The 26,551-nt window shown below is 49.0% G+C and overlaps 1 protein-coding gene across 3 annotated transcripts in view; it reads left to right on the forward strand.

Annotated features, from left to right (window-relative positions):
- The window catches only part of SHISA6 (shisa family member 6), a 271,581-nt gene extending 261,527 nt beyond the window's left edge, over positions 1 to 10,054 (forward strand). For 2 of the 3 annotated variants that reach the window (XM_045797219.2, XM_045797220.2), the window contains 2 exons: positions 8,128 to 8,280; positions 9,504 to 10,054. In XM_045797219.2, coding sequence (XP_045653175.2) covers positions 8,128 to 8,280; positions 9,504 to 10,054 — 704 coding nt within the window. Of the gene's footprint in view, positions 1 to 4,336; positions 4,394 to 8,127; positions 8,281 to 9,503 lie in introns of all 3 variants that reach the window. The other variant, XM_045797218.2, reaches the window with a different exon arrangement.
- The last annotated feature ends 16,497 nt before the right edge of the window (positions 10,055 to 26,551 follow it).

The raw sequence follows: 26,551 nt of genomic DNA on the forward strand, positions 1-26,551 counted from the left end.
TAAGCGTCTGCCTTCGGCTCAGGGCGTGATCCCGGCGTTCTGGGATCGAGCCCCACATCAGGCTCCTCCGCTAGGAGCCTGCTTCTTCCTCTCCCACTCCCCCTGCTTGTGTTCCCTCTCTCGCTGGCTGTCTCTCTCTCTGTCGAATAAATAAATAAATAAAAAATCTTAAAAGAAAAAAAAACAGAAAAGAGGAAAAGTAAATAGACCAACGATTTGAGCCCAGAAATGAGAAAACGAAAACAATCCAAATCCAAGAAAATTAGGAGGGCAGAAGTGAACAAGTCCAAAAGCATAAAATAAGATTTGAAGACAAAACAAAGAATTGATAAATATAAGGGGTAGTTCTTGGAAAAAGAATAATAATAGGGATAAATTGTTGATCCGGAAAACATCAACACAGAAAATTAAAAATAAGAAAAGACTTAGAATTTCATATAGAGAGGGTTTGTTTTTTTTTTTTTTTTTGAACAATGTTATAGTTTTAAGCTAATACAGTTTCACATGTCCGGTGGGTATAAAACAGAAATGACAAGTTGAATTTAGAGTTGGAAAACTGAATGGTTTAATATGTAAAGAAAATGTTGCCAAGTGTGAGAAGCAGCGTGCGTAATGGTTAAGGGTGGGGGCTTTTGTGCCAGCCCACCTGGGTTTGCACCCCAGATTCACCTGTCAAGCCAATTATCTGACCTCTCCAAACCTCAGTTTCCCTAACTGGTGATTATAACAACAACCATCTCCCAAATTTTTTGTTGCGCCGTCAGTGAAATACTGAGTCAGCCTCCTACTACGGTACTAACGAAAACTCCCTGAAAGACACCAGGCATCATTTAGTATTGCATTCCTCCAAACTTCCCGAGAACTGGTATCTCACGTGCTATATTAATAATAGTTTCAGGGCACACAGAAAATTTGAATGCTGTTCACCCGACTCAACGAAACCATTATCTTGATGCACAAATTTGATATCTTAGCACAAAAAAGGACAAACTTTCTTTATGAATATAGATGAATTAAATAAAAATGTGCAAGGGGGGCCTGGGTGGCACAGTCGGTTAAGCGTCAAACTCTTGGTTTTGGCTCACATGGTGATCTCAGGGTGGTAAGATCGAGCCCTGTGTGGGGCTCCACACTCAGCAGGGTTGGGAGGGCCCGGGGGGGGGTGGGGAGGAAGGAATCCACTTGAGATTCTCTTTCTCTCTCCCTCTTCCCCTCCCCCCACTACTCACACACTCTCTCTAAAATAAATAAATCTTTAAAAATTTATAAATAACGTATATGCAAATAGAATCCAGTGTTGTAATGAAAGAATCCGACACCAGAATCAAATAAGGGAATTCCCAGGAAGAGAAGAATGGCTCAGAACAAGGAAATCTGTCAATTCACTTCATCACGTGGCCGGGCAGTTGGCAGTGTGTTGATGGAGAAAGACTGCTTTTCATTATTTGCCCAAGGAAATGAGACATAGCCGGGGAGCGGTGTTCAGGGTTGTTGGGTGTAACATTACTGAACTTTTAAAAAATCTAAATATACAATAATAGGGAAATGCTTAACTATGTCTATTAAATAAACACATTATGCTTAAATTATAGATACATACTATAGAGTATTCTATAGAAAGGACTATTGTGAACCCATATAAAATATTTCAAGGAATATTTCAAACTGTGAAAATATATTCAGGATACATTGTCCAATAAGTATAAAGGAAACAGATTTAAAGTAGTATATTTGGGACACTTAACTCTGTGGAAACTGTACGTATTTATCTGTGCGTGTATATGTACGTATATGTACGTATGCCCATGAACGTTTAGGTTCCTTCCTTCTCTTTGCTACTAAAAAATGCTGCAATGAATAACCTCACACATTTGTTATTTTGCACAAATGTGAGGATCAAATCATCGTATTTTTCTCCATTTTAAGAGCTGAAAGCTGATTCTCACGTGTGCAAAATGACAAATGCAAAAGGTGATTCATTGTAACATTGTATGTGTGTCTGTCTGTCCGAATGTAAACATACACGTAGTAATTTCCAGGGGGAGAGAAAGAAAAGGCAATGTAACAAAGTGTCACGGTGGTTATTTTAAGACAGTTTTAATTTTCTCCTTTATGCTTTGAATTTCTTTCCTTAATTAAATGTTAGCAAAACATTCAAAGTGCGATTCAAACAAAAGGAAAAGCATTGCACTTGTAAACAAAATATCTAAATGCAAGACGTTTATCCTGCTTGCAAATGCATCTGTAGAGAAAAATGATAAGGACTACCGTGAATAAGATATTTAGAGAGTTTTTTTTACAGTTTGGAAATGGGTAGGCCAATAACATATATTCAAATGAAAATCGGTAGGAATATTCGTTTTCAAAAATGTGTGTGAATGTGTTGAGCTCAAGGCACAGAGCACAACTGATGACCAGGAGTTATTAACTGAACTGAATTGGTGCCCCTTTCCTTGGTGGCACCTAGACTCTTAAGACGGAAGATTAGGAGTGTTTCTGTCTAACTGCCACTCACCGTCAATCATTCCACTGGGCTCTTCCATTTTTCGCAGCTGTCTCTGCTGCTGCCATATTCCCTAAAAACAAACCAAAAAATAACAACAACAGAGAGCAATGAAATTGGTTTCTTCCTTGCCTCTGGGGAAGAAGCAAAAAGGGGGGAAAATGATCCTTTATCTCCCTTCCGGGATTCTCTTCTCTTGCTTATATCCAGGTCCAGTGTAGAATTGATTCAACCTTTGGCAAATGGTTTTTTCCCTGGATATAACTTAATATTTGGTCTTGGGAGGGAAGAATACGATTATGTGAGAAACTCTGGCTTGCTGCCCAAAGCCACATCCTTATTGGATAATGTCCATGACTATTTAAAGAGTCTGAACCAAAGGAATGATGTCATGATTCCACTGGTAGGGAAAATTTTGTCTGGTAGGAGTACCCAGGATGATTTGTCTTGGAAATGCCCAGGGACTAGAGCTCAGAGGAATCTGGACACAAAGATACATTGTATTATGGGCCTGGATTTCGGAGGTGCCTATAGAAACTGATTTGTGAACTCACCGGATATGGAGGATGAGGGGAGGAAAATGGTGGACCATGACTGGGGTTTTCAAGCCCATAGAACATTAGTGCCCTGGACAGACAGAAGCTTGACCATTGGACAATAACATGATGAGAATGCTCGGCTCACTTTGGGACACAGTGGTTTGGAATGTCTGTAAGCTGTTTAGAGTCGAACCCTATAACCTCAAACAAGAGGTGTATTTGAGAACTATCAGTTTGGGCAAGAAGGTAGAGCCCTCGTGAAGCATCAGTCTGTCGGGAATACAAGAGGCGAAGGGGTCTGGTGAGGGGGGTGAATAGAGAGCAGCCAGGGGCTGTGATGTCAGGGGGAGAAAAGATGGTTTCAAGAGCGAGACGAAAGGAAACAGAAGCAGACCTTCTAGCCCCGAGAGGATGGCACAGCTGTAAACCATGGTTTAGATAAACTTAAGCAAAGACTTCATGCCCCCTCCCCCCTTGCTTTAGTTGAAATCAGAGGCAAAAAGACAATGTTGAATTGAAGTAATAACATAGGGATGAAGTGTTATTTCGTGGCAAAACCATGGCTGCATTGAGTTTCAGAAGCCCTTAGAATGCCTTGAACTCTGTGCTTTGGCAATGGGCACCCTATTGATTTTGTGACTCGTTCAATCCATGTGGACTTGGCCATTTATAGTGAAAAGAAATGCTTTTGAAATGTCGGGCTGTGTCATGCAGGGGCAGGACAGAGCCTATAACCCTGGACTCCTGACCCCAAGCAGGGGACAGTTCACGTCAGCTTGCCCCCTCTCGGGAGGCACCCAGACACCTGTGTATAAAGGCCCAGGACGAATCAAAGCCCGTAAAGGTGTAAGCATCTTAAGCTGGGGCTAACCACACCCTAAAACACCCCTGCCCCCCAAAAGGATCTGCTTCCCTTGCCCAGTTCCCCACCCCATGTGTGTGGGGTGTTTTGCCAAATGGCCCTCAGTCTCCCTTCTCCTCCACCCACCTCCAACCCAACAAACCCCTGTTGCCGGTCAGCCAGATCCACAGATGTGGGCGGGTCTCCATGGTGACAGAGGAAGCCTTGGTGCAGAAGGAGACAGACACAAGCAGCAGAGGGAAGGTTCTTTGCGCCTTACACACCGCCTCCTGCCCTTCGCGTTTCCAGGGCATCGAAGTTGCCCAGGCTTTTCAGAAGGGCACCCGTGGACACAGACAAGCGTATCAGGTGTCAAAGAGACGCGCTGTTGTGCGGGAGAGACAATGAAATGCCTGAACTCTTCTTTAAACATCTCTTTTCTATGATTTCCAGGTGACCATCAGTATAACCATCCGATTTTAAGCAGTGCTGCCCAGACCCCTACACATGGTGAGAGACGGCTGTGAGCGCTCCGCGTTCCATCCCCATTCCGAGTGGTTCCATCCTGACTACTGATGCGCGTCAGGCATCAGACATATGGTCATGACTCACTGATGCCCATGAGGTGTAAGGAGCCCACAAGGGCTCAGTCCCACCCTTAGACCGTTGACCCCCTCATGTCCTGTCTCTGACACCGGAGGGATCTTCCAGCATGCAAAGGAAGGCGTGAGACCCTTCCTTAGCCCACTCTCATGCACAATCTAGATCACTTCCTGCGGTCATCGATTCCATATGTCCACAGCAAGGAGGGAGCACTCGCCTTGGCCTGAGGCTGCTTGTGGTACCATTGACTAATGGCATGGGACTTGGCATAAACCCCATCAATCCACCCCAAACCAAGTAAGATTTGCTAACACTCAAAACCAGACCGGGTGACCTGAGCGTTCGCCCCTGGGCAGGGGAGGAAGCTCGAGGCTGTAGAGAGCAGGAGTGTGAGAACAGCGCCAGAGGCTTACAAAGCCACGTTTCCTTCCTATCACTTCCTCCTGCCAGGTCGCAAGGTAACATCTGGAACTGCAGAGAAAAACTATTTTGGGGACCGGCTCAAAGCTTGGTAGCACACAAGACAGTCATGTAAATTATGAACTATCAGTCATCGCTCTGTCTTTGCTCTGAAGGAGTAAAAACACCATTAAATTTTAGGGAGAGAGAAACTCAAAACAAAGATAAAATCTGCAGCTCGCTTAGCAGAGCCTCCTGTGAGATTATGCACTGACGTGTGGAGTATTATAATCAGGAGGTTAAAACTGGACTATTTTGATGTCCTTCTCTAGGGCTAGGTCCCTGGTGGAAATAGGTGACAAAGGCAATAGTTTAATAAGCCATTTCAGGTTGCAGGGTCTAGGGGAAAAAAACAGAACTGGAAGACATTGGAGAGATCCGTTAAGAAGCAGCAGGTCCCAGGGGGGATGTGGACAGCGGGAAAAGACAGACGGGTTCAGATAGAAAACACGGCGGAGAAAGAATCGGGAAAACTTTGTCACTCACTGAATATGGCGGACATGAATATGGCCGACGAGAGTCAACTGTGAGTAAAATGGCGAGCCGTGCTCCATTAGAAGAGCGGGGGTTCTTAGGAACACAATCTGGAGAGGCAGGAAAGCAGCCAGTGTGTAGGGGAGATGAAGCTGTCCATGGTGCATTTGGATGTGGACATCTGAAGCTGGAGAGGACCACAGGAGGGTCAAGAAAAATGATTTAGCAGGCAGCTAGAAATGCAGACGGGCAGTCTGGAGGCAGGTTACAGCTGAAGATGTCAGGGATGTTTTGGAAGCAGGAACAGACGCCCTGGGAGTGGGGGCACAGACTGTGCGGAGAAGGCTGAAAGAGGAAAGCAGAAGGCAGAAGCAGAGAGCCTCGGGGATGCCCATGGTGATGACACAGTTGTAGGAAGAGGAGCCAGAAAAGGCAAACGAGGAATGCTCTGCTCACTCCTGAACATTCTGGAAGGATAAGTAGGAGCTGGGTTTCTCCAGAAGCCAACACAAGCCCAGCCTCCTGAGGACAGAAGGAGGAGCCATTCTTCCCTACTCCTCTCCCTGTCTTTTTTTTTCCCAGCTGGTACAAGGGGGCGAGGTCAGGTAGATCTGGTCCATGCCCTTGAGCAGCTCACAGCCTGGTGGGAGCAGGGTTTTCTCTGTATCTCTTCCTTGGAGGCTACACTTTCCCCCAGGAGCTGGCAGAGTGACCACCAAAGGGCAAGGTGGCCTGTGTCAACTTGATTAACCGAAGAGCATTAACTGGGTCCTGATTCGGGGCCAAACGCTACGAAGGCAACAAATTGGAAAGCAAGATTTCTGCTGTCAAGGACATTGCCGTCTTTGGCGATCAACAAGACCAGCTCAAGTAAACTGATCAGAGATCACACAGACACTAAACTGGGTGGGATTGCCACGAAGAGGAATAGGGGCTTGAAGACCAGATATCACCGTGGGCTGAAAAGCTGTGACATCGCCTTAGCGAGGAGTCTTGAGTGAAGAGAGAATCTGGACAGGGATGAGTAAGGAAGGACATTGCGATAGGAGAGAGAGCATGAGCAAGGGGGCGGGGGTAATCACAGTGGAGACAGAAGACAAACAAGAGCTGGCCTCGGCTCAGCAGCATGAGTTGGAGAACAGTGGGGTTGGGGTGAAGAGCATCCAGAAACGTTGCGTTTGGAAGTGGATGAGCTGAGCTATGCCCTCGGTGGGAGTACGATGCCAAGAGGCAGAGGGAAGTTTATTCTTCTCCAGCATCACCCAAAGTGAAGATAGGAGAGCTAGGGGACCAGTGGCTGTTACCCAGCTCTGGACAGCAGTGCTCCCAGCTTCCTGCCCACTCCACTTGCTGGCATCCGTCCTGATCCATGCCAGGGAGGCTCTTTCTGAACAGCATGTTCTGATCTCTCGGGGATGTAGAGCGTCCCTCACCCCCTCACATATGTACCGAGCTGGCATGAACACCAGCTCATTGGCTGGGCTCCCCTGGCTCCATCCCCAGTGTCTGGGGCGACCAGTGAAGGCAGGAAGGATAGAGAAGCTGGGAGTTCCCTGGAGTGAGGCTGCCCTTGGACCAAGCCTAGCAGGTGCTTCTCTTTGCCCCCCAGTTCCCAGGATTCCTGACTTCCATAGTTTGGCACTCTTTGACGAGAGGCAGGGGGAGCCACAGTCTGGCCATTCTTTGGGGGGTCCCAAACCAAAGAGGATGAAGGGACAATGAGAGAGCCACCTGCCTACCTCATTTCGGGGAATGGTACCACTGTTGACTTCCCGCTGAGGCACAGCAAGTCCGTCAAGCACCAAGGCATGCTCGCTTCCGTCCTTCCAAAGCACTCCCTCACCCCTACCTGCATCTCCTCTCTCCTCCCAACCACAGAGCCACGCTCACCTCATTCACCTCATTAATCATCCAGCTCATCGCCTGCTCATCCTTTCTTCCATTCCTCCTCCTGTTCCTTTCCCTCCTGGTCTCTGGCATTGAACACACTCCCTTCTCTCTCTTCAGAGTGTGGAATCTCCAGGCTCTGTCTCAAGGGAAGGAGGGAGGAAAGGGGACTGAGGTGCTAAGCATTTTGCCTGCATTCTTCCCTCCAGGGGCTCAGAGATAGCCAAGGGGGCCTTAGGGGAAAGTACTGTAGGAGGAGGAAGTAATTTTGTAGCTCACAGTGGCCTGTTGGGTGCAGGGCTTGGGGAGGCCCAAGGCTAAAGGAGGTGATGTGAGGGACAGAATGAGGGATGGAATGACATCATAGACCGTGTGGGATAGCGTCTTAGTGGAGCTGGAGTCCTGGACCCAGTTCTATGGGTATGTGGACAAGACCAGTCACTCCACCTCTTTCAAATTCAGTTTTTTCTGAGCCTGAGAGCTATGTGGGAAAGGACAGAACTTTCAAACCAAAGTAGACCATTTTATGAGCCCCCCTCAGCTCTATCAGGCTTATGTTTTCATCAGACGCATATGGGGAGGAGTTTGCCATTCAAGGAAGGGCAAGCCACCAGCACGGCCAGTGACAGCGAACACAGCACCTGCCCCCAGGCTTCTAGATAGCTGGGACTGGGTATGAGGGACTGAGTCACCAGCACCACCCATGTCCTAGTGCAGGGGGCCAGGAAAGCAGGATGAGGAGTGAGAGCTAGAACCTGGACCCTCCCCTCCACCTGCCCTGTGTCCTCACGAATGCCATGCACCCCTCCCTTCTCTTGCAGAGAAACCACGGATGAACAACATCCTGACATCGGCAACCGAGCCCTATGACCTCTCCTTCTCCCGCTCCTTCCAGAACTTGGCCCACCTGCCCCCATCCTACGAGTCTGCAGTGAAGACCCACCCCAGCAAGTACTCATCCTTGAAGAGACTCAGTAAGTGGGGTTTTCTCGGGCTTAGGGTCTGCTTCTGGGGCCTCTGTGACATCCTCTCGTGTGTTTCTCTCTTGCCCTACCCCTGAGGGAACAGGTGTGGGGTTCCAAGAATAAAGAGTGAGGCTATGTGAGTCTAGGGAGGTTCCGGACATGGGTGGGTTTAAGACCCATGAAGACAATGTCAAGAAGGTACACGGCAGGAGAGCTCTTCTTTCCTAGATTTCTAACCCTTGGACCTTCTGCCTCCATGTCCCCATGGGGGCTCTTTTCATGACCACCCAACAGTGGGCCTGAGCCTTTGCTTGACGCTATGGGGGCGACCTACCCTGATGGAATTCATCCCACGGGTCTCCAAGTTGGAATGGTGAATTTCTACGGCTAGAAGCGGGGGTCCCTGGTGATCTGAGGAATCTGATGAATGGTGGGGAAGAGGGAGGCAGGATCAACCCATCCAGGACCCTCTGGGCAAACTGTAGAGCCGTCAGCATGCCCACGTTCTGCAGAGATTTGGAAAACCGTAGGAAGCCTCGTCCCTGGAATTTGGGGCAAAGCAGGCTGGTGTGCGTCCTGCGGAAGTTCAAGGGTAGAGTGGTCCGGATTGAGTGAGGTCCACATAGAGGATTGTTCTGGGCTGCTCAGCAGCGAAGCAGGTGTTGGCTTGATTCTGTGCAGGCGTGGGGCTGGAGGCCCGTGTGTTGGCTTCCTAGCCAGAGAAGGTGTTACTATGTTCCTAAGTTACCAGCCAAGCATGTTCACGAGTGCCTCCTGGTTGGAGCTTCCTTGGAGGAGAGGCTCTGAACCCTGTCGGAAGGCCACCAACTGCCTCTCCAGTGTTTCAGCCAGAGCTGTCCTGTTTCGGGACCATAGTGTGGTCGAAACAGCCCTAGAGCAGGATCTTGGGGGCTTGGCCATGCCAGCCACTCTGCCCTGAGCTCCCTGGGGACCTTCAGGAAGTCCCTGCACCCCTGGATGCTCAGGGTGGTCCTGGACCAGAGGCATCAGCATTGCTCGGAGCCCATGAGAGTTGCAGACTCTCGGGTCCACTACCGGCCGGGACATTTGAATCAGAATCTGCATTTCACAAGCCCCCCGGGGACTGGCTTTGCACATTCAGCCAGAGAAGTTCTCCTCCACCTGTCTGGGCCGTGGGGGTCTTTGTTCAGGTCTGGCCGCGCTGTCACAGTGTCAGCCCAGCTGACGTCTCTCTCTCTCCCTCTCCCCAGCGGACAAGGAAGCTGATGAGTATTACATGAGGCGGCGGCACCTGCCCGACCTGGCTGCCCGTGGCACCCTTCCCCTCAACGTCATCCAGATGTCCCAGCAGAAGCCCTTACCTCGAGAGAGACCGCGGCGGCCCATCCGGGCCATGTCACAGGACAGGGTCCTGTCCCCGGAGCGGGGCCTGCCCGAGGACTTCGGCTTGCCCTACGACCGCATCCTGTCCGACGAGCAGCTGCTGTCCACGGAGCGCCTGCACTCCCAGGACCCGCTGCTGTCCCCGGAGCGGACGGCCTTCCCCGAGCAGTCCCTGTCGCGGGCCATCTCGCACACGGACGTCTTTGTGTCCACGCCCGTGCTGGACCGCTACCGCATGACCAAGATGCACTCCCATCCCAGTGCCTCCAGTAACTCCTATGCCACCCTGGGCAAGAGCCAGACGGCCGCCAAGCGCCAGGCCTTCGCCTCCCGCAGACACAACACGGTGGAGCAGCTGCACTACATCCCCGGCCACCACACCTGCTACACAGCCAGCAAGACGGAAGTGACCGTGTGACTGGCGGGCCGGGGCGGGGCCGCCGGGCGGGGCGGGGCGGGGCGGGGCGGGGCCAGGAGGGGCCTGGCGCGGAGCCTCTGGCCCCGGGCGGCTCCCCTCCCTCGTCCCCTCTGCAGGAGGAGGGGGTGGGCCGCCTCTGCCCAGAAAGCCATACCCCCGGGGGGACACAGCCCGGTGGCTTGGCACAGCACACTCAGACTTGGGATCTAGAGCGATCTCTCTCACTCTCGCAGAAGCATCGGGGGGAGTGAGGCGAGGGGCTAGGCCCCAGTCCCCACCCCCACCCCCACCACTAACTCCCTTTCAGCCCCTTGTCCCTCTCCCCCTCCAGGGGGCTCAGCGGCGGGTTCTGTCAGCCAAGAGACCCTGGCCTCACCGTGGTCCGAAGCCGCCTGGGTTTGGACTGGCCAGCAGGTGCAGTCAACGGGCTGACCGAATAGGCTACTTGGTCTCGTGCATTTACCTACAACCACGTCACAGGAATCTTCTAGTGCCTACAAACTGCCTGCTCGCTCTCTCAGAGCCAGGGAGCTGCTGTGTCCATAAGCACAATAACGTTCTCTTCTGCCTGCTGGAACGCTCTGGTCCCCACTGAGTGGCCCTTCCTTCGTTGACCCCCCTCGGGACACCCCCTGCCCTGTGCCCCTCCCCCAAGGCCCGGGATGGGGAGTGGTTCCCTTTCTTCAGCTGCCTCCCCAATGTTGGGAACCCCCCAGTTCTAGCTGGCTGCCCCCCCCACAGGCCCTCCCGACCCCCTCCTCTAGCCCTAGCTGTTTGACCCCTGAGCCCTCTGGGGCTTTGCCCCAGCCCTCCCAGAGGAGTGCAGGGACTTTGGGGGTGCCCTCCCCAGCAACCTATCTCCACACTTCCTCTAGGCCTCTAGGTCTGAACTATGACCCGACGCTCAGGCCTGCCTTCCCCTCCTTTGCTCTGCTCCCCGAGGCCTCTGCCCATGGCCAGAGAGTGGAGGGGGGGGGGCCACTGTGATGCCCTGGGCCTCAGGGGCTCGCCATTCCCATCACCCCAGGCTCTGCCTGTCTCCCACCGCACAGGTCAGGCAGGCAGAGGCAGAGGCTTCTAGAGAGGGTGGCTCAGCCCCCAGCCAAGGAGGACCCCAGGCAGTGGTCCTGCGCCTTGCCCACCCCTCTCTCCCACCACTGCCCACCTGCTTGGCCCCTTCTCTGTTCAGTGCTCGCTCTCTCTGCCTCCTCCCCCTGCAGTTCCATTACCCAGACCAGTGCCTCCTCTGAATCCAAGCAGCAGAGACCCATTAGCAAATGCAGATAATGGTACTCGGGGCTATGGGTCTGGGGGTTAACTGGGCAGCTCCCCTCCCCTCCCCTGCAGGGGGGCACTCGGGCACCAGGCAGATCCAAGCCTTCAGCTCTGTTTGGGGGGCCACCCCTGCCGGCCCTACTCAGCCCATTCTCTGCCTCCAACCTGGGCAGTGGGCAGTGGGCAGGGTGTAACAACCCCCTGGAGAGTGAATAGTGAACTAAGGAGCATCCACCTCCCCAAGACCAGAGCCTGGGGGGAGAGAAGGGGCTCCCCCATTCTCAGGGCCAGGGCACTTCCTTGGGCTGGGGCTAGGGGAATCAGTCCCAGACAGTTGGGGAAAGGTATGATACAAAAAAATGTGACTGTTGCCACACTCCGACTCCAAAAGCAAGGACCTTAAACTGGGATTTTAGATTCCCCTAGTTCTGCATACAACATGTATGGTCCTTTAACAAGGGGGCCAGGCAGGGGGGACGCCCCAGTGTCAGCGCTGGGAATTTTTAATCTCACCAAGTCTACAATCCATAGAAAACTCAATTGACTGAGTCCTCGTACTTATTTCAAGAATTCCAAAGCTCTTGTCTCCCCCTCAAGGCTCATCATGAGGGGATTGAGGCTGGGGGTGATGAACACAGCTCTCAGCTTCCGCACTGGGATGGCATCACTGGGACTGTGAGGCTGTGAGGACAGGGATCACTCTCTGCTTTCCTCCCCTACAAACACATAAACCTTCTCAAGGGCTGGTCCCCAAGGGTTTATGAGAGTTTGTTCCAGAAGGCAAGGCTAAGAGGGTTGGGGTGGAGGAAACCAATCTAAATGGAGCAGTTGGCCACTCCCAGAAATAAAGGTGTGTCTCACAGCTGATTCCCCCCCCCCCCAAACCCACTGCCCTCTAATCCAGCCTCCCCTTGAAGGCTACCTGCTGGTACAGAGGGGAAAGGGTGGAAATCCCCTCCCCAGCTGTGTGCACACATACATCCCAAACCAGAAACCTGATCTCATCCCGCGTCGGAAGCATCTTCTCCGCACCAAGTTCTCCAGGCGTCAGGATGATGCTTCTCTCCTGCCCTGTCTGTCTGTCTGTCTGTCTCAGGGGTTGTCTGATAGGTTGATTCCAAAGCATTTCTCATCTCAGCCTTATTGTTGTCCAGTTTAAAGCCTCTGGTGTCAGTCAGATCAGAAAATTCTACCTAATGCTTAAAATGCTTACTTTGGTTCAATGATTCTTCTGCTTCATACTTGGGGAAGGAAGGAAGGAAGGGAGGGAGGGAGGGAGGGAGGGAGGGAGGAAGGAAGGAAGGAAGGGAGGAAGGAAGGAAAAAACTGAAGTCTACAGACCTGCTCTAGTTCAGTCCTTCATTTCAAAATCCATAAAATTATGTCTCAACGGGGATACAGAAATATCGCACTTATTCCGTTGTCCCAACCATGTTAGCAGAATAAGCAAAGCCACATGACCAGACGAGTTCATATAGCAGAGAAGAGAAGGTTCTGGGCGGGAACCCAGATATCATGACTCCCAGCCCCACCAGGCTGGTGGCCACTAGCATACATAGAAAGGTCATCCCATCCCCACAACGAAAGCCCTCCTCTCCTGGTAAGGGCAGCCCAAAGCCCCAAACCTCCCTCACACCCTTCCACCCTCCCTGGCTTGCTTCCTCCAGTTAATGCTTGGCTCCATAAGTTCTTAAGTCACAAAGGCTTTCCCAAGAATTCCTTTACCTTACTAACTGGGGTTCCACCCGCGTGGCTCCCTAGGGTCTTGGGTGATGGGTCTGCCTTTTAGAAAGTTCTAGACATCCCCTTAATTCAAACTTCTCTTCCACTCTCTCCACTCTCACACCCAGAAACTCCTATTTCAACCTCAGTCTTCTATGTCGCTCCAGTCGTTCCTTCCTCTCGTCTTCCTGACTCTGCCCTCTTCCCCCATGTGCTTTCCTCCATCTCTAATTTGTTTTCCCTCATCCTGCTACACTCTAGTCCTCAGTGAAAACAAGCAAAGAAGGAGACGTTCTTCAAGACTTCTGCTTGCCTCCTTGGTTTATCACTGACCTCTCCTGTTCCTAAAAGGTGATGCCCCAGGCCATGCAGTCAAGAGCTCTACCCCTCTGATCTTTGGGAGGTGAGGGAGAGAACTGGCCTGTCAGAGACATCATGGTTGGAAGGTCAGCTTTGGTTCCTGCAGCTGGCAAGTCCCCTGGAGCTCCTGCCCAGCCTGCCATGAGCCCCAAGGCTCCTGTTCTGGCCAAAGATTCATATCCTTGATGGCTCTCGGCCACTGTGCCACCTTGCTTATGCCCGTCCTGCTTGTGTGTGTCACAGATACCCCCTTGGTCTCAAAAGATGGGAGAGCCTCATGACTCTCCAAGCATGGAGAAATATCCATTCCAATCACCCTGCTGCCAAACAATCCATTTTTCTTTCTTCAGAGATCCTTTGTCTGCCACCAGCCTTCCATCCTCAGATTTTATCCACAGGCAACCGTGGACTTGATCCAAGGTCATCTGAAGGGGCTGCTGGACCCTAGGCAGCACCTGCTCTGAGAAGGGTTTGACGTGTTACCTCCCACAGACATTCCTCCACCATCCTCCCCAAACCTGGGAAATTTTGCTCTGGAGTATTTTCAAGGAAGCTTGTTGTGTTCTAATGAAGTATTTTTCAGGGTTCAAATGTTATTTTTTATAAATGCAGCATTTTAATGACAGATTCAATATGAAAGATATGTCTTCCTGGGCTCTATATTTAATTTCAGAAGGCAGCATACTACAGGAGGAAAAAGCACAGGGCTGAGGCTCTTGGAGACATGGCTTTGGCCCTGGCTTTGTCTCCATCTTGCCGCGTGACCAAGGACGAGTCACGATCTCTCTCAGTGCCTCAGTTTCCCATCTGTAAAATGAGGGGCTTTGACTACATGAGCTCTGAAGCTTTCATCCAGCTCTTACATTCTAGGGCCTTCATTCCCCATTGGCACCCCCTTCTTTTCTTCGCACTCCTCCCCACCTCAACTGAGCTGCACACATCCCATCACGCCTGCCCCATGGTGACATCCTCAGATGACCTAGGCAGCCACCAGACTCCTCACTAGAGCCTGAGGTGGGCTCCGTGGTCTCGGCCACCCAGGGATGCTCTCATCTGCAGGTGGAAGGGCCTACCCATTCAACAGGTTACCAACGGGATTCACGAAAGCCCTCTCCTATAGACACGTCTACATCCTCCTGGGTGTCTGTGTCATTGGGGAATTCGGAATTGGAAGTGTTCATTTTGATGTGGTCCTTGAAGCTGGAGGGAGGCGGTTCCCATTTCAGAGAGAGGACAGGCTGGAGGAGAAAGGCCCAGAGGAAGACCCATGGGGGTGTAAAGTTTGTATTTGAGGACACCTTGCAAAGGCATGTCAAGCCACAGAGGAGAATACGGCAAAAGCTTTCTGTTCAAATGGATGTTACTCTATCCCCCTCCAGAATCTGTGTCCTGAAGACCGAGTCTGGACACCAGGCTCCATGCCAACTGGAGGAGAGGGGGCAGACATCACCCCCTGGGCTGCTAGGAGGTGGGCACTCACCCCAGATTAGTACCTTTCTAGTCCCTCCTCATGACACTACCGTCCTCCTGGTGAAAGCTTGAGAAGCGAGAACGGAGAGTACAAGTCCGCATCATCAGACCCATGTTGTAAATCGGCCAAACACATCAACTTCCCATCAGGAAGAGAAATGACGTTGTAGGTTTCCTTAAAACCCTCCCTCCTGAGGGAGAGGAAGACCCCTGCTCCACCTTGCTACCCACTCCCGCTGCACCCCTGCAATGCCACTCCATGGGAGGACTCATTCATTCGCTTCGTAGTGGCAAATATTCCTCTAGTTCTGTAACTCAACTAGACATTTTGTAGTAAAGAATTCTTGAAATTCTCGAATAAAAAGCAATTCTTACTGTAATATTTTTAGTTTGGGGACACAATTTCCTAAGGGGGGGGATTAATGAACATTTATACGCATTAGCCCAGTTTACGGATTCCGTGTTTATTATATGGTAGTACTGATGGAAAGTACCTTTCTATCTGTACCTTTGCACAGTTTCTCTGTTCCTCGTAAGGGAGCTTCATGAGGAGCAGGGCTCTTGCACCTGCTGTTTCTGTACAGATCTCATCGTCCCACTTACTTGTCAAAGCACAGTCTATATGTACTGTAAACAGGTATCACTTTAGTAAGATTTAGTCTTAAGGATTTTTCCACTTTTGTCAGTAACAGATATTTATGGATTAAAAAAAAATAAAGCTGTTTCAACATAACCTGTGTCTCTTAAAGTAGCCACCTGCTTACTTTTATGAACATCGAGCCGAAAGGAAGGAACGTAGGCCATTGGAGATGGGGGTGGAAGCAGGGGCTGGCTGTCTATGAAGGAGCTGTATTAGGATGATGCCCACAATGGTATAAATGTACTAAAAGTCAACAAACTCTATGTTTACAATGGGTGAATTGTATGATATTCAAATTAATAATGCTTTTATTTTTTTAAAGATTTTTAATTTATTTACTTGAGAGAGAAAGGGGCGTAGACAGCACAAGCAGGGGGAGCAGCAGAAGGAGAGGGAGAAGCAGACTTCCCACTGAGCAGGGAACCCAACGCGGGGCTCGATCCCAGGACCCCAGGATCACGACCCAAGCCGAAGGCAGACGCCCAACCTACTGAGCCACCCAGGTGCCCCTAATACTTTTAAAAACAGCAAGCCAAAGGAATGTATGTAGATAGGCTCAGGACAAGTGCCAGTGGTCAAGGTATACTAATCCAAAGAAGAAGTAGAAGTGATAACTTTGTATCCATACTCATGTACTCTGGCACTATTGTTCTTAGACATTAGATCTTAGTTTGATTTCTACAGTTAATTCTTTTTTTTTTTTTAAGATTTTATTTATTTATTTGACAGAGAGAGAGAGAGCACATGAGCAGGGGGGAGGAGCAAGGGGAGAAGGAGAAGCAGGCTCCCCATGGAGCAGGGAGCCTGATGCGGGGCTCGATCCCAGGACTCCGGGATCATGGCAGGCGCCCTGAGCCACCAAGGCGTCCTACAGTTAATTCTTGTAGTTAGCCTAGGTGGTTAGAGTACCGGTGGTTAAATAGCCATGTCATTTAACCAGGCAATCAAGCTGCACCATGAAAATGGATTTAGATCTTGAGTCTTACTCAAGACCCTCTTTCTGTAGACTGGTTTGTTTGTATTATTTTTTTTGGCACGTATTCACCGTGGCTGCGAAGGTCATCTGTTGTTCTGTATTTCTGAATTTCCATCATAACCTAGATACTGGTGAGCTCAGGTTCAGCAAACAAAGGGTTGCCAAACAGGGCATGGTCTTTGGCCAACTTCAGCACCTCCATAGTTCCTAGAATCTACGGTGACTCATAGTCTCTTACCAATTGCCTGACTCTTTTGTAATTAAAACCTTTCTCATTGGATGTGTGGACCTTATATGTAAAAATCCGGCTATTATCTCCTGCCAATGGCACTCCTCACCTAAAACAAAGTACCAAACCTGTTTGCCATTCTAATACTTAATAATACGTAACCACATATAGTCTGAGATGTCTTTTGCTCCCTCTAACAATCATTACTATAGTGCATTGCTTCTAAGTCACGGTGTTTCTATGATGACCATAGCAAATACACACACACACGTATAGGAAACTTTCACTAATCTATATTCATTATCAAAAGCAAACCTAAGTGAAAACAAAATTCTGATTGGAGAATTTTTTGTTGAGAGCAGTGTAATTTAATTACAGTGCTTACACATACCTATAGTGAGTACATTCGACCAGCCACATGCTCCCTAGTAGAAAAATCTCGGGACGGTTTTTTCTTTTTTATTGAACAGGTAAGAATAAGGTGTAATTAATACAAGAATGGTCAAGAGGTATGGATCAGAGTTCTGAATATGCTTTAAATGGTATTTCGGGGCACCTGGGTGGCTCAGTTGGTTAAGTGTCCGCCTTTGGCTCAAGTCATAGTCTCAGGGTCATGGGATCGAGCCCCATATCAGGCTCCCTGCTCAGTGGCAAGTCTGCTTCTTTCTCTCCCTTTGCCCCTGCCCCCGCTCTTGCGTGATCTCTCTCTTTCAAATAAATAAATAAAATCTTTAAAAAAAATAAGGAGCTATCCACTGGAAAGGTTACACATGTCCTCATCACACGGCCTGGGCTTCCTCATCACACGGTGGCCAGGTTCTAAGAGCAAGAATCTTGAGATGGGAGAAAGAGAGGGAGTGAGCAAAAGGGAGGTATTGAGAGAGTGAGCCAGGAGAATGCGGTATGTGATATAGTCTCAGAAGTGACATAGTTCATTTTCCAGGTCGGAGACTCACGAAGTTCCAGCCAGGTTCAAGGGGAGGGGACACAGGCTCTACCGTCTAAAGGGAGCACAGCAAGCTGAGATCACAAGAAAAGCATGTTGATGGAAGATACTGCTAATGGCCATCCTTGGAACATGCAATCCGGCACATTTTGGGCTAAATATCTATCCCTGGTCCCATAGTCATGGTCAAGGAAACTTGGATCTCATAATCTAAAATGGCTGCAATCATTCGCCCCTGGAGCTGTAGGCAGTTTCCAGAAGATGACATAAAGGATGAGCCCAGACACCGAGCAGCCTTGTTACGGCGGGACATCCCTGCAGTGTTGAGAAAGCACCCCACAAACAGAGCATCTACATTTTAGCTCCACCCTCCGGGCTCTAGAAAAGACAGTGAACAGGACACACTAACAGTGGATTCTGTGAAATCGCATTAAAATTTTTCCCCACAACAGGGTGATGATTTTAAACTCTGGTGGGTTTCTGCCTTTCCTTTTACCCCTACTATCTTCCCCCACCAGACCATACATCTGCTCTGCCCCCGGGGAAAAAAGGTAGAGGGACCAGAGAAAGATATCTTTGTTCAACCTTGACTTTCAAAATTGACTTTTGTCAAGCTCACAGTAGCAAAAACATCCTGTGTAATTGCAAGAGCAACGTAGTGGAAAGAAAGTGTTTTCGTGGATATTGCAAGCTGACCTCTGAGTATCATGATCCAAGCTTGATTCGGAACCACAAGGTAGACGGTAAATGGGATGTGGCGGAGAAATGCTTCCCTACGACACAGAACAGACAGAAACACCTTCCTCCGTTGGGAGCAGAAACTCAGGGAGAATCAGAGAAGCGAGAAAGGCATAGATCTCTCTGAGAAAGCCTCACCACCATGGGGTGACCTAGTATGGCCCGGGGAAGGAGGGAGGCAGACAACAGAATCCTCCTGATAAATTGGAGGATCTGGGAGCAGGTGGGTTTCTGCCCAGTTTCCTGCCTGGAACTCCAAGAGGAACATGTTTGAGGAATGTTCTAGGCCAACACATGTCTGGTCTGGTAGCATGGAAATGGTAGCAAGATAGGTCTACACAGAGACAGCCCTTCTCCCACCTTGAACCCAGGCCCTCAGCCCCTACCTAAGTGATTCTCCAGAAGACAAAGTGTGCCCTGGGTAGGAATTCGGAAGATAACTCTGAAGATGAGGCGTCTCGGGCTCACAGCAGCAGACGGCCGCCATTACAGAGAAATGAAGTCAAGCCTATCTGAGTGATGGCTCTAAATTGTGAACCAGGTACTCGAGACCCAACATCTTTCAAGATACGTCTCAAGCCTTTAGTCTCAGGACTTCTTTACGCTTTTAAAAATTATTGAGGACCCCAAAGAGATTTGCTTGGGTGGCACATATCTAGATATACTCTTCTTTTTTCTATTAGAAATTTAACTGGAGACCATTTAAAAATGTATCTATTAAATCATTTAATAGACAACCAACCCATGATGTGTCCAGAAACAACATATTTTTTTAATCAGAAATAACTATTTTCCAATATATATATATATACATATATGTATATGTGTGTGTATATATATATATATATATATATATATATAGCAAGAAAAGTGGAATTATTTCACTTTTTTTGTGTGTGTATGCAAATTTCTTTACGCCCAGCTTATTAGAGGGTCACTAGATCTTCAGAGGGTCACTAACCTCAGAAACAGGGGAGGAGAAAGACAAGCACCAACAAGGAAACAGGGTCAAAGTCCCCTTTTCTACTACCACTGGCCAGCCCAAAGTCAGCCTGAGCAGAGCCTAAAGCCAGGCTTTAGTTTCACATTTATTTGGAATTCTTATTACAACGGAGTGGGCATAGGATTAAAATTATTATATAAATTATTATATAAAACTATTAATAAAATTATTAAAATATTTTGTAAAGTCATCTCAACACCCAATGCGGGGCTTGAACCTGCAGCCCTGAGGTCAAGAGTTGTGTGATCGACCCACTAAGCCAGCCAGGCGCCCCCAAGGAGGGCATATGAGAAAGCTAAGAAGTTACCAAATGACTTCTCACTTTCTGAGAATGATCTGAAAAGCAGGGGGTGAGAGGAAGGAATCAAGTTTGCTAATGCGATGGCAGCATTTACTCGCTTTACATAATGGTTATAAAGATAAACACATCATTATTATGCAGCAGTAAGAAAGGATGAGATCCTGCCATTTGCCACAGCATGGAAGGACCTAGAAGGTTTTACCCTAAGTGAAATTAGTCAGACTGAAAAAGACAACTATACCCCGGGCCCCCCGCCCCCAACACCTCTTGGTAACTGACTCCAACCACATGCCAGCCACGGGTGTAGACACATGACCCGGACCAGACGAATTAAAGTCCTTTTCTTTAATTTCCAAACCGAAACTTAAAAAGAGAAAACTCCTTCCTTCTCAGGAAATGGACCTTAATGACATGTATCTGGGGGCTGCCAGTGACCTTGTCCCGTGTACCTTGGGGAGAGAATGCAGGCAGTAGAAAGAACAGTGATGGTAGTGAACAGTAATTCAAAGTTCACCGTGCACTTGGCGCTATTCCAAAGCAGCGTGAGTTAACTCGTGTAATCCTCACTCTTTCTGGTAGGAAATGCTGTTTGCCCCATTTTTACCCGAAGGGCAAGGAGAAGCCATTGAGCCCCCCACCCCCACTCCAGGGAAGCAGCATGGGGGCAAAATCCAGGTTCTAAATAACTTTTTTTCAAAAGGATTTTATCTATTTGTCAGAGAGAGAGCACAAGCAGGGACAGCGGCAGGTAGAGGGAAAGGGAGAAGCAGGCTCCCCGCAGAGCAGGGAGCCCCATGCAGGACTCGATTCCAGGACCCGGGATCATGACCTGAGCTGAAGGCAGATGCTTCATCTACTGGGCCACCCAGGCGTCCCCAGAATCCAGGCTCTGCTTCAGAGAATTCACTAGAGCTCTACCGTGGACAGTGCTTTGGAGAAATTCACGCTGAAGGCAAGGAGACAAGTGAGCAGCAGGGGGGGTCTTGGGCCCGGAGAGCCACCAACTCAGAACTTTGCCCCATGCTTAAAATTTCAGTTCTGTAGAACAGTGCAGTGGTCACTTCAGGATTCTGAGCCATGTTCTGGTGATTTAAAAATCCCACTGAATAATCCACATCATTATGTGCTAAAAAAATATGTAGACTGATAAACTATCTAGCAGTGGACAATATTTGCCTTTCTATCTGTCTTCCACCTGTGCATATATATATATATATACACACATACATAGATACACAATGTGTGTGTGTGTGTGTGCAGCAAAATGAGCGGAAGACAGTCACCCCAAATTATTAACAACAGTGGCGGTGAGTCTAGGCAATTTTTCGGTTTCTTCTCACTTTTATGCATTTTCCCAATTTTCTTTAATGAGCGTGCATTACTTGTTTAATGGGAGAAATCGAATTTATCGTTCTAATTTTTAAAAGAAGTAGGGCTGGAGGGCTCATTTAAAAAAAAATCTTTTTTTAATTTGGGGCGCCTGGAAGGGTGCAGCCGGTCAGTTAAGTGCCTGACTCCTGGTTTCAGCTCAGGTCGTGATCTCAGGATCGTGAGATTGAGCCCTGCGTCGGGCTCCGCGCTCAGAGCAGTCTGTCTGTCTGTCTGTCTCTCTCTCTCTCAAATAAATAAGTAAATCTTTTAAAAGTGTTTTTGAATTAATTAATGTATTTAAAAGTAAGCTCCACGCCCCAACATGGGGCTTGAACTCATGACCCTGAGATCAAGAGTCACACGCCCTACCTACTGAGCCAACCAGGCGCCCCTTGAGGGCTCGTTTTAAACAAAGTTGCCACACATTCCTGAAAACAAAGCAGCAAATGCTGTAGCCGTTCTCCAGCAGAGCCCCATCCATGAAGGAGCCCCAATGATCACACAGAGGTTGGCTTAAATTGGGTAGACTCAAGCATGAATGGGAGGACTGCCGCTGGGCACCCACCTTACAGGGCAGTCTGCCATCAGCCTTCTCTGACCTTTGCCCCTCCTTCTTTTCCAGGACAGTGCTTCCATCGCGCTCTAATACGCGGAGAATGTACTGGTTCCACTTGTAAGGAGGGAATTGGTCGAAGCAGGGGCCGGATGGGCTGAATGAATGACAGCTGTTCCCTTTGGAGAGGGCACACCCTCTCTGATCTGCCCAGCCCCGTGACTCCCTGCTGGACCCCTTATGAGACAACTACTCTTGCCTACGAGGAGACACAATTTCTAGGCTATCTTGACTCTTAGCCTGACGTTGTATGTGTTCGTTGCATTAGGAGGTAGTGAGGGGTAGTGAGGACCAGGTCAAATCAGAGAGCGTAAGCCCCATCTAAGGGGGGGCTACACCTCTCACCTGCAGCCGATCATTACGGTGTGGCAATGCCAGCCCAGAATGGCCCAGCTTTCATATTTTTAAGGGATACAAATACACTGATTTCATTTAAAAAGGAAACACTCTCTGGGCCAATGATTTCTGGCTACCCACAATACATCTCAGAGCCATGGTCTGGTTGGTTGGCCAAAAACACGTAACCTCCAAGTCAAAGGGTCAGAGCTAAGATTCCTTTACTCTCTTCCATCTGTGGCAGCTCTTAACCACTGGGGCTCGCAGAGTAGGGATGGAACCTGTAATTCTGGAAAAAAAAAAAAATCTTGGCAGCAATGAGTGAGTAATAACCTTGAACCAGGGGGAATGACCAGAACATTGCAAGAAGCCACAATATCATGGGCAAGAACTCCTGCTTATAAACGTCTCCCTTGGACACTGAAAACTGGGGAGGTAACCCCACGTCTTGGTAAGTCATAAGATGTAGGTTTTATAAGAAAAGGGGTGGGCTGCATAAGGGGTTATCGAACAGCATAAGCAGAGCCTAACCTATATACACCTCGGACAAAGTCGGCTTCCCCGAGCTAGCCTTGAGCTGTCATTGTGCTTATTTCCACGATGCCCTTCTTATAGGTCAGTAAAGCTCCCGGAGACTCTGAGCTGGACTGGTTTTTGTTCTCACTGTGCAGCTCGGAGACCCCTGGGAAGCTGTGTCACCAAGAGAAAGTCAGTGTAGCAGTAAATTGAAATCATGTCAAACTGCAGTGGAAAGAGAAGGATGAAACACCAAACCCCAAACATCTGAATCTCTCTCTCTCAAGACTGTCCCTTCTCACCACAGGATCTTGAGCAGGAATATATGCAACAACAGCAGAGTAGAGAGGCGTTTATGATTGCTTAGGGCCACTGGGAGTTTTACTGAACTCAGCTGGAGGTCATGAAAGACTCCTTTTTCTCTAATTGAGAGCTGGGAGAAGAGTCAAGGTGAGGGAGAGACTCTTCCTAAGTCTAGGGTTTCATTGCAGTGCCGGGCCTCTTAGACCCAACCAACGCCAGTTCAAGGCCAGCTCCAGGTCAGCTTACATTGACCACAAGGGAGAAGATCTCAGAGAACAAAAAGTCCAAGTGGAGAGAAAGATGGCCTGTCTTTTAGGGGAAAAAAAAAAAAATGCTCCATCCCTATCTTGCTTATCCAACCCTGTGAGCAAACATGCTTCGAAAGTGCGTGTGTTGGGCAGTGGTGGTGGCGGGAGGATGGGGGAGATGGGATAAACAGCCACGGTGACATTGAGATGGTTGGCCCCTCTGTTCACTAGGAGAAATCCCCACCCTCTTGAATTCTCTGGGTGTGTGAAGAAAGGGTGACCCGGGGTTCACTTTGGACTAGACTAAATACAACGTTGGGAGTTTGGTCAATCAAAATCAGAGGTCCTCCTCTTTGGATTTAGGGTGGGCAAAGAGGAAGACAGGTAGCCTGGGGAGTTGCTGTGATTCCACTCCCTTGGAGACCAGACATTCTCCTGTCTTGCCTGTTATTTTAAGGGCTCGGCTCAAGCCTATGGTCAACCAGTGGGCACTGGTATCTTTCCATGGGAGGAGAGCAATAGAAGGTCGGGGAAGCCCCCAAGTTTTCTCTGCTCCTTCCTGGGCTGCCTTGCCAGATCTCTTCTGTCCCCCCTGAGGCCCAGTGAAGTAAGCAGCTCACCCTTCAAAGCCGTGTCATTGTCTCTTTGATCCTGCTCTCAGATTCAGATGACATAACGTAGGTCAAGCTAAGACAGGGCAAGTTAGGTTTGCTTTGCGGCCATGCCAGGCCACCATCCATTATTCTCTTCTATTTCCCCACAGAAATTAAGCTTAGCTCTCAGTCCCCATAAGCTCATCAGATAGGGCTGCACCATATGCTCCAGAAAACGCGCTTGGGGGAAATCCACCCACGAAGGACAAGAGGCGGCATGGCAGAGCGGTAAGGGCTTTGACTCTGGAAGCTGGGCCACGACTTTCTGAGACCTTCTATTTAAACTCCCCAGAGGCACCTGGGTGGCTCCGTCGGTTAAGCATCTGCCTTCAGCTCAGGTCATGATCGAGACCTGCATTGGGCTCCATGCTCAGTGGGGAGCCTGTTTCTCCCTCTGCCTGCTGCCCCCACTGCTTGTGCTCTCTCTCTCTCACTCTCTCTCTCTCTGACAAATACATAAAATCTTAAAAAACAAAACAAAACAAAAAAAACAAAACTCTCCAGGCTGCCAACAACTCATCTGCAAAATGGGATTTCAGTTGTACTTAAGTCATAGGGTTTTGTGAGAACGAGATAAGTTAATAAGGCACATAAAACAGTGCTGAGCACAGAGTAAGCTCTTGGTAAATGTTAGAAGAGGCTGTGACTTATTTTAATATACTGGGTGTGTGTGCGGGGGTGTGTGGAGGAGGAGGGATTAACTATATAAATTTCCTCCCGTCTCAGACAGTAACTAACTCTCTTGTTACAGCAAGCTCTGGATAAAGAGCCTCTGCTTTTCCTCACTGAGGTGGTCTTTATTTCCACACGAGTCTCAGAGATTTGGGGTTGTTCTCTGAGCAGAGAGCATTATTTACTTAGAAAAATACAGGTCCCGACCCACTGTGAGCTCAGATATCTGGAAGACTCCCTTCATCCAGGGTGGAGGCCTGTGAAGAGAAAGCCAGGGAGCACGTTTCTACAGAGCCTGGGTCTCTAACTTCAGCATGCATCAGAATCATCTGGAAGTCCTCCAAAACACAGTTGCTGAGACACACTCCCAGAGCCTCCCTCTGGGTGGAACTGGGTCAGGGATGAGGAATTTGCATTTCTAACATGCTCCCAAGTGCTGCTGATGGCCTGAGGTCACACTTTGAGAACCACTGGCCCAAACCAGAGCAAACCAGCCCTGATCGTCCCACCCCAAGGGCTCTATAGGGCTGGGGTCAGCATCTTCCTTTTATGTCAACCATGGTCTCAGTATCTAATGGGCCCCTCAAGGACCAAGAGGCAATGGTGGCCTCTTTGAGGGTGTATCTATCACTCCTCCAGACTGATGGGAATAAGAATATCTGAAGGAACCAAGAGAGAAAGAGAAGTAGAAGCAGAGGAACGGATGAAGAGAGAGGAAGTCAAAGAGAAGGGGAGGGAGTGGGTTAGAAAAGAGACAGAGATCTAGAAACACGGAGGATTGAGAGTGCTAGTGGGGAGGGGGAAGTCAGATCTCTCATGGCCTTGGCCCTGGAGAAGGAGGGGTTCCCTGGAACACAGTGGTTCTCAGCCCTGGGAACACATTGGAATCACTTGGAGATATTTCAACATGTCCCAAGGCTGGGGCCCTGGTCCCAGATAACTGCTTCTGTGACCCCAGGGTGGGCCTGGGCGTTAGAACTCTTAAATATCCCCTGGTAACTGTCACATGTGGCTGCAGCTGAGAAGCATTGGAACAGAGGAGAGAACACCCCAGGGGCACTCAACTCCAACCTCCCAGAAGGTCCTCTCGGTGGACTGTGCCCATTGTCACCTGGGAGTAAGCTGGCCCAACAGTTCTGCTCCTCTGGTTAGGAAGTGGGAGTTGGAGCTCCAAGGAGAGGGAGAGAGTTAGAAGTAACTGAGATCTTCTGCTTTCCTGGAGGCAAGCAGGAAGAATCTGGAACATTCTCTCTGACTCTGACAATGGCCATTAGGCAAGGCATCCAGGATCTTTTCTCTTTGCAGCCCCAGAGACCCTGAAGAACAGTGTCCATTCATCATGATCCTTTCTCCCCCTCCTTCCCATCCCACACACCCCACCTGACCAGTTCAGAGGGAGCACAATTCTTCAGGTGTTTGATAAGAACTGCATTACTTCGCTCACTCATGCAGTCAGGACAGAGTATGCATTTCACAAATTTACGATCCCGTTCCCATGGGAAAAGTCAGCTTCCCTCAGGCCTCCCAGATGTGTGATTTCCTCCAAAACCGAGTGTATCACATCGAAGAACTAAAGTTCATTGCCAAGACCCAAGAACTCCCACAATCGCAAAAAGAGATTGCTGAGAAGGTATGTTTTCCAAAGCTTTCCTTGCTCACCCGTATCCTGGGTGGAAAATGTACACTCTTTAGATGATTATAATTAACTAGTATGTAGAATTCATTTTTTTTTTTTTTAATAGCTTCATCAACTCTTCATAGAGCATTTTTGTGGGACAAGTACGGTGAGAAGCAAGAGAGGACTGCTATGGTTTAGCTCATTTAATTAAGTATTTCGTCCTTCTGGGAATTAAACACAGAATAGTGATCAAACACAGGGAAATAAGCCCATATTAATCTTTGATGTATTGCCTTGATTCAAAAGCAGCGTGGAAATCAGGAGCTAAGTCTGCGATGTGGAGTCGTTACAGGAGAAACCAAGTGGTTGAAGGTTCACCCTTCACATTTCCTACAGACACCATTCCAGAAAGTATCCCTTCTTGTCTTTTCTCTCAACTGTCTCCTTGAGGGATTCCTTCCCCCTTGCCAATAAATATCTTCATCTCTCCTGTTTCTTGAGGAAATT

The sequence above is a fragment of the Ursus americanus genome, chromosome 14 (genome assembly GCF_024610735.1).
Source record: "Ursus americanus isolate L20-20 chromosome 14, mUrsAme1.1.p, whole genome shotgun sequence".
NCBI lineage: Eukaryota > Metazoa > Chordata > Mammalia > Carnivora > Ursidae > Ursus > Ursus americanus.